Genomic DNA, 8,519 nt, shown 5'->3' on the forward strand with positions numbered 1-8,519 from the left:
GGGAGATGTGGGAAGAGTCGGGACAAAAATCGTGCACCTATGGACGAGGACAGTGAGTGGGGAATGAGGGCAGAGGGTGGGGTGGGAACTGGGTGGAGGGGAGTTATGGTGGGAAAAAAGAGGAACCAATGTAATAATCTGAACAATAAAGATTTAATTTAAAAAAAAAAGAAAAAAGAAAAGCTATTCCTAGATTACCAATGGAACAAGTACACATTTAAAGAGGTTGGGGTTTTTTTTTTTTTAAATATTTTTATTGATTTCAGAGAGGAAGGGAGAGGGAGAGAGAGGTAGAAACACCAATGAGAATCACTGATTGGCTGCCTCCTGCACGGACCACACAGGAGATCGAGTCCAAAACTTCGGCATGTGCCCTGACTTGGAATTGAACTGTGACCTCCTGGTTCATAGGTCAACGCTCAACCACTGAACCACACTGGCCAGGCCAGAAAGGTTAAGTTTTTAAAAAGGGTATTAAAATATTATTCTCCTGGTTGAATTCGTTAAAAGTCGTATTCCTTTAACCTTTGAGTCATTTACACTGTTCCCTAAGGGAAGCAGCAAGAATTTCAAGGTCCAAAGCCAATCAAAGATCATTGTCGCCCTGGCCTGTTTGGCTCAGTGGATAGAGCGTCGGCCTGCAGATTCAAGGGTCCCAGGTTCGATTCCGGTCAAGGGCACGTACCTTGGTTGCGGGCACATCCCCAGTGGGGAGTGTGCAGGAGGCAGCTGATCGATGTTTCTCTCTCATCAATGTTTCTAACTCTCTATCCCTTTCCCTTCCTCTCTGTAAAAAAATCAATAAATTAAAAAAAAAAAAAAGATCATTGTCATTGTCCTCTCCCTTTCCTCTCTATAAATGGGACAGAACACGTTTCTCTAAAATGGCAAAAACTCCTTTAGAGCTATGTACATACCATAAAATTCCAATACACCCAATTTTACTTTCATTAAATTGTTAACTAAATTTAGTTTAATGCCCTGCACCTATTATTTTGACTCTAGATCAACAGAATTTCTAAGTTATTAAAAAAATAAGTTTTTGATTACCTGGGATTGGAAGGGTATCCAGATGGGTATGAAGAGATTCCACTGGGCATGCCTGGCATGTAGGAAGCTGAAAATAAGTTTTAACATTTTAAAATAATACTCATAGTCCTGGTACATAAGTGATCACATGAGATATACATCACTGTCAAACCGTAGCAAAATTTCACACAGTTAAAGAATCAAAAATTTCATACACTTAAAGAATCCAAATCTCAGCACAAAACAAAACAAACACTTCACCCACATTAGTTCTTTACTTCAAGCATAATGCTCTGTAAATCACATAATTCTCAAAGCATTAAACATGAGTTAAGACAACACAGGTGACAATCCCAACAAGGGCTACTGGCAAATAGGTCAACCTGGTCAGCTCTGCAAGCTCTCAAGAAGTCTCCAATTTGACACAGGAGCTGGTTTAATTTGGAATTTAGAAGGTAACTCTGGTCCAATGTCAGCTTCTTAGTGACCTCTGTATTATATCTAAGAAATCTTATATTTCTTTTAAGACTATGTTGACCGATTAGCACAGCTGGTTTTGTTGGCTTGATTGAGGACTTTAAAAGACTTCAAATTACTATGAGAAGTCCTGTACAAAACTTACATTCAGCTAGAATAGTTTAAAACAAAAGCTGGGGAATACTAGGGAAAAAAGGCTCAAATCTAGCAAGCTTAAAGAATGTTTTACATATATTTTAAAGAGAACACCAATGACAGAACTAGTCAGTTGTGCCAAGAGGCTAATCAACATAGAGGAAGAAAACAATTTTGATGTTAAATGGAAATGAGCTCTTAGAATCAATGTCCTCAGTGAAATTTTTCTCACTGAACATAACAATGAATTATCCTTAATCCAATCAGTATTTTAGTGCCTTCTATGTGACAGGGCACTGGGAATTTGATGGGAAAATAAAAAGGAATTCCTGGCCTCAAATTGCTTATAGTCTAGTCAGGGAGATAAGCAAGCAAGGAATAATAGTACAGAGTGATAAGTGTTACGACAGAGGAAGTCATACAGGAGGCAGGTAATTTAAACCTAGGAGGTGGGGGTAAACAAAAGTGATCTAGTAGAGGAACGGTATATGAAGGCAACAGAGGTGGGAGAAGTATGCTGGACTCTGACCCAGGACCACAGAAGTCTTTATCAGAGTTGCCGAGCATACATCTCTGAATACCAGTGTTCATAGTCTTCTAGTTAGGATGAATCTATCCATGTCCTAAGTAAAATTTTTCTGAAGCTAATGGTGTTCAATGCTATTTCAGAAAGATAAGAACCTCCCAAAATGTCACAATTAGTAGATGACATAAAATATCTTTTTTCCTAGGGGCAAAGCACAGTTGATCTTTATGAACATCAAAGGATGAGGCCACTATTAAGTGTCAGCAACATACATAATCAATTAATACCCCCATGCTAGTTTCGCTCTCACACATATAAATCACCACCTCATAGTTACAAGCAATTTTCCTTTTCTGAGGTTCTGAAAAGCTAACAATTCTACTAAAGCCTTCAAATTTTGATTTTGGGAAACAAATGCTATTTGGAGTGAATACTGGCAGGGAAGCATATAATGAAGTGAAGTCATTTTAGAGCCAGAATATAATGGGATACAAATACACATAATGAATAGGGTTATTTTAAGGATTAAATAACAATGAATATGAAGTGCTTAACGGTGTCTCATTGTTATCATTCAATAAATGTTTTTCTAAAATAAATATTTTTATTGATTTCAGAGAGGAAGAGAGAAGGAGAGATAGAAACATCAATGATGAGAGAAAATCACTGATCAGCTGCCTCCTGCTTGCCCCGCACTGGGGGATCAAGCCTGCAATCTGGGCATGTGGCCCTGACCAGGAATCGAACCGTGACCTCCTGGTTCATAGGTCAACCAATAAGCCATGCTGGCCAGGCCCATTCAATAAAAGTTGACTGTTAGTTGTCAAAAACCAGATTTGAACATAACACTTTTTAAAGCGTGAAAGTTATCCTAAAATAGATCAAAAGTGTTTTCATGCAGGAGACAGCCAATCAATCAATGATTCTCTCATCACTGATGTTTCTATGTCCCTCTCCCTTACTCTTCAAAACCAATAAAAAAATGTATTTTTAAAAAAGTGTTTTGACTAATGATAATAATAGTGATAATAGAAGTATATGATTTCTCAACTAGAAAATAATATTTATTTAAGTATGAACCCAAATTTCTGAGCTATTCCTTGATGCGGCAAACAAAATTCAAACTTTAATTTCTTTAAAGTTATACCTAATAATATTGTTTAAATGTATAAAAATATTAAAACTGAAGAGGATGGGCAATAAATTGGTCTTTTAGTTAGTAATTTATTTAAACTAGTTCAAGATCATTTGCCAAAATTGAATTCCAGTAGTACCCTCTTCAATGTGGTCTCTTTCTAGAATGTTGTGCTTCCAATGTCAATATAAAACTGAAAAAAATTTAGGGGAAAAATGTTGCTCAGGAGACTGCCTAAATTTCTGAAAAGGCTAGCTTTATCTTAAGTGGTCACTGCTATGTTATTTGAGCAAATAAACATGAATAATGAAATAAGAAATATTTGATTTTTGAAAGACATATGAGCAAGATTACATAGTCTTGGGTACTGGAGACAACAGAATTTAAGATGAATAATATCTAGAATTTTCATTAAAAGAGATACTAAGTTCTAAAACCAAACTTACTCTGGGAAGGCAGGAAAGGAAAAGTAAATGGGCTCAGAAAGTTCTTTCTATTCGCATTCAGTTTCTGAGTCAAGATACTCCTCAAGACAGAATGAATTAAAAAGGAAGAATAATTTTCAACAGAAAAATTACAGCTCATGTAATCTGACTTATAAGATAAATAAGTCTGGTTAATTATAATCTTAAGCAAAATTTGTAAAATATAATCACAACTCAAAACAATGATATCAATGCAGGTTTATTAAAATCAAACCTAAAATATAATCACAACTCAATGATATCAATGCAGGTTTATTAAAATCAAACAAGTACAACCAATTCTCAATTATCCAGGGTGATTTTAAGAATTATTAAAAAAAAAAATAGTTGAGATAATGTACACCAATTAGGGGAGAACTGGTATTGACGCTATGCCCCCGTGCCCTTCCCTCAAAGTAAAATCATGAATTGGCTGTACTAAAGAGAAGAAAGCTGAGAGCTAGATGTCCAATTGTGTATACCCAGAATAGCTGAATGTGAATGATTTATGACTTTGTTTTTGATTCTTATAGACAACACTGACCCTGGAGTTGCAAAGAAAAGGAGAGTTCAGACTACCTTTCAAGTTTCATCTGCTTCCATAAATGACCAAATAAGGCTATTCTATGGCATGCATAATTTTTAAAAAATTCTAGCTCTATTCCAGCATTCTTTCTCCCCCATTTTGGAATGCAGCACACCAGAGTCAGATTTCTACCCACACACGAAAGCCCAAATGCCAGTCTTTGGTGGGAATCTGTACATGCAGATGTGAGGCCTCAGAAAATCTCCAAAAAATCCACTAACTTGACAAGCTAGAAAGCAAAGTGAAGTCATTAAAAACATTGTGTTAACAAGGTTTTCTGTCTTTTGTTTCTGAGTTGAAAAACCAAATCTCAATTCTACTTACTATTTGGTGGCCCTGTTGCCTGGTATGGTGGATAAGACGCTGAAACTGTAGGTCGAGAGAAGACTGGAGGTTCATCTCCAAACACCACAATCATGACCTGAATAAGCCCCAACAGGTCTGACTGAGGCTAAAAACAAAAAACAAATTTAAGTCAGCTACAGATTTAATTTTCGGCAAAAAGGAAGTCTGGCCATTTCTTACCAGTTTTCAACTCAGCTTGATAATTTTCTTTACAGCACCCCCAAACACAAAATTTTCATTTAATTAATAGAGCTATGTGATTTTTTTTTTACTTATTATTTATGTGTAGCAAGTCTGCTGCTTCATGTATAGTATTCCCCACTTATCTAAGGTTTCACGTCTGCAGTTTGTTACCCATGGTCCTAAATATTAAATGGGAACTACAGAAAAAAAAGTTCATGCTAGTTTTGCTGCAACACTTCAAACTGCAAAAGTTATGGCCACAGTGTGTGATAAAGTGGCTTAGTAAAGATGGAAAGGGCATTAAATTTGTGGGAGCCCTGACTCATAGCTTAGTTGGTTGCTGGTTTGATTCCTGGTCAGGGCACATGCCAGAGTTGCAGGCTCATCCCTGGTGAGGGGCATGCAGGTGGCAGCTGATTGATTTTTTTTTCTCCCTCTCCCCTCCTCTCTCTTTAAAAATCAATAAAAATGCCCTAGCTGGTGTGGCTCGGTGGACAGAGTGTCAGCCGGTGGACTGAGGGGTCCCAGGTTCGGTTCCGGTCAAGGGTATGTACCTTGGTTGCAGGCACATCCCCAGTAGGGGGTGTGCCTGAGGCAGCTGATCGATGTTTCTAATTCTCTATCCCTTTCCCTTCCTCTCTGAAAAAAAATCAATAAAATATATATTTTTTAAAAATCAATAAAAAAATCTTTAAAAATAAAATTTGTGGATAAAAGACATGAACAGAAAATGTGCTCCAACTGACGGTAACATGTTGCATCAGAAAGCACTGAGCCTCTCTGAACACTTCATCAAGGGATTCTCTGAAACACGTGATCACATTCACATAAATTGTATTACAGTATACTGTTATAATTATTTTATTACTAGTTATTGTTGTTAATCTCTTACTGTGCCTAATTTATACTTTAAACTTTATCATAAATATGTATGTATAGGAAAAAAGCCACATGATATATACACTTCGGTACTATCTGAAGTTTTAGGCATCTACTGGGAGTCTTGCAATGTAACCCCAATGGATAACAGGGGGCTACTGTATATTAAAAAAAGCAGTAACCAAAAGAATATACTGCAAAATTCAGGTAGTATTATTATTCGTTTGACTCCATAGAGCTAACCAAAACGTATCTCAAATGAACAAATTAAGTGTTTTGTTACAAATTCAGGAATGAACACAGCAGTAGTCACAAACATTAAGGCCTTTAAAAGATGTTACCTTGGAAACACATATTCTTAGATTAATTTTTATTAAGGATAGTATTATAAACTCTGAAATCATAAGCAGGCTATCTCAGAAATCACCTGACCAGAAATCGAACCCGAAACCCTTTGGTTCTTGGGCCGACGCTGTAACCACTGAGAAAAACTGGCCAGGGCTGCTTAGCTTTTTAGCATCTGTCTTTGAAGCTTAGGAATCCAGCATATCCCTTAAGGGGAAAATGCAGATTATCTTGTTTATTTATTTTTAAATGTTTATTTATTTTTAATATATTTTTATTGATCTCAAGAGAGGAAGGAAGGGAGATAGAAACATCAATGATGAGAGCAAATCATTGATTGGCTGCCTCCAACTTGCCCCCTACTGGGAGTCGAGCCCACAATCTGGGCATATGCCCTGACCGGAGTCGAACTATGACCTCCTGGTTCCTAGGTCGACATTCCACCACTGAGCTATGCTGGCCGAGCCTGTTTATTTCTTTGTAACTTCCCCTTCTCCCAAATTTTGGTTCCTAAAGGATTGGCTGTATTGGCATACAGAACAACTGTTGTCTTTTCAGCCTTGTGAAATGGCTAGAAACTCTGCAGGTTTCTTTGACTCTCAGCGAAGGCCCTCTGCCCAGATTCTCAGCCTCTTACCCTGTGGCAAAAATTACTAAATACTCCCAGGGGAAATTGGCAGAATGTTGTCTTATCTCTTGCAGTTCTCTTCACTAGTGGATCTTGTCCCTTAAATCTTATTGTCTCAACAGTTTTCCAAAGCCTTAGAGATGTTGTTTGTACTTTGTTTTTTTTCTAGTTATTTTGATAAGAACACTGGTGTGCCAGAGCTTTACCATCAGAGGTAGAAACAAAAGTTTCCTATTACTTCTTGAAAGGAACACTCTGAGTAATGAGATTTGAACAGTTAAACAAATATATGTCATCAGCATACTATTTTTTAAAATGCACTTCCTACTGTATGAATTCTACCTATTCTTAAAGGTTCAATTCAAGCAAATAAAAGTGACTGTGTGTATTCTGTAAATTACCAAGCTCTATACAAACATAAGATATACAGTCATGTGACACCTAACAATGGGGATACATTCTGAGAAATGCGTTGTTAGTGATTTCATCATTGTGTGAACATCACGGAGTGCACTTTCACAAACCTAGATGGAATAGCCTACTACTGTAATTGTATATGCTATACTTTTATATGACTAGCAACGTAGTAGGTTTGCTTATACCAACATGACCACAAACATGAGTTATGCATTGTGCTATAATGTTAGGATGGCTACATCACTGGACAATAGGAATTTCCAGCTCCATTATCTTATGTGACCACCATCGTATATGCGATCTGTTATTGGTAGAAATGCTGTCGCAGGGCACATGACTATATTTGTTCTGGAGAGCCTTTTCTGATTACTCAGCTCAGCAATTGTGATCTTATATGAACTTATCTCCTCCTTGGAATCCTCTGTGAGTGTTAACAAAAAGTAGATGCCAGTAAGCAAAATATATAAAATACAACAGAACACTGTTAATACTTACGTGTTTCCATTCGTGTAGATAAGGAAGATATATTTTCCCATTTGCATCAACATGCTTTCCTGTTTTAATAGTCATTGAACTAGTAGGCTTAACAAAACAGATAGGGGGATTATATGGGTATGTGTCCAGCAGCCACAGGCATATTGGAATATTATATGTATTACCTGAGAGAGAAAGAAACTACAGTTACTCCATTTTTTATTATTTTTCAATAATGGCTTAGCAGGCGAGCAAGAGAGAGCTACAAGTAAGCAACACTTTTAAAAAATCACAACAAATATTTTAATATTTCAAAGTTCTGTTTAAGATCAGTTTCTTAAATTTTCAGTTTGTAAAATACATCAGTAGGATTCAGTAGGCAATTGATCACTACTCTGCTAAGTGTGTGCTTGCTGCCCTAAAAGCATTCTTCATGAATTATCTTTCAAATCAATCCATTCTTTGCTACTTGACCCCCGATATTTCAGTTAATAATGTTCACTGAGAAGGGTCATACAAGGAAGACCATGGATTATGGTATTCTATCAGAAAGTGATAAAATTCTGTTGCCAAAGCTAATCCAATGAACAGATGCTGACTGGTGGCCACAAGTTGACCAATTCATATGGCATTTTCAGTGATAGTTATTCAATCAACGACGTCATCTTGTTCTCTTTGCTTTATGTAATAGAATCTCTTTCAGTTGAGAAATCTGACTTTAAAGCCTCTATTTTAGCCACTATACTGTACAGCTACCACTGTTAGAAAAGTCTGAATGGGGTGGAATGCTGAACTAGGAGGCATGTAAGATTCTAGTTTTAAGATTCTCTGAATCTATGAAACGTCAGCACAAGGAGTCACTTATTGATATACTGTATGTTGGTAGGAAGGGAAAG

The 8,519-nt window shown here is 36.8% G+C and overlaps 1 protein-coding gene across 2 annotated transcripts in view; it reads right to left on the reverse strand.

Moving 5' to 3' along the window:
• Positions 1–8,519, reverse strand: part of TSG101 (tumor susceptibility 101) — a 33,175-nt gene that overhangs the window by 17,574 nt on the left and 7,082 nt on the right. For both annotated transcript variants that reach the window (XM_015568575.1, XM_006770896.2), the window contains 3 exons: positions 7,645–7,808; positions 4,677–4,803; positions 1,051–1,117 (listed from right to left, as the gene is read on the reverse strand). In XM_015568575.1, the coding sequence (XP_015424061.1) occupies positions 1,051–1,117; positions 4,677–4,803; positions 7,645–7,808 (358 nt within the window). The remainder of the gene's footprint in view (positions 1–1,050; positions 1,118–4,676; positions 4,804–7,644; positions 7,809–8,519) is intronic.

Source organism: Myotis davidii, unplaced genomic scaffold (assembly GCF_000327345.1).
Source record: "Myotis davidii unplaced genomic scaffold, ASM32734v1 scaffold2325, whole genome shotgun sequence".
Lineage (NCBI taxonomy): Eukaryota > Metazoa > Chordata > Mammalia > Chiroptera > Vespertilionidae > Myotis > Myotis davidii.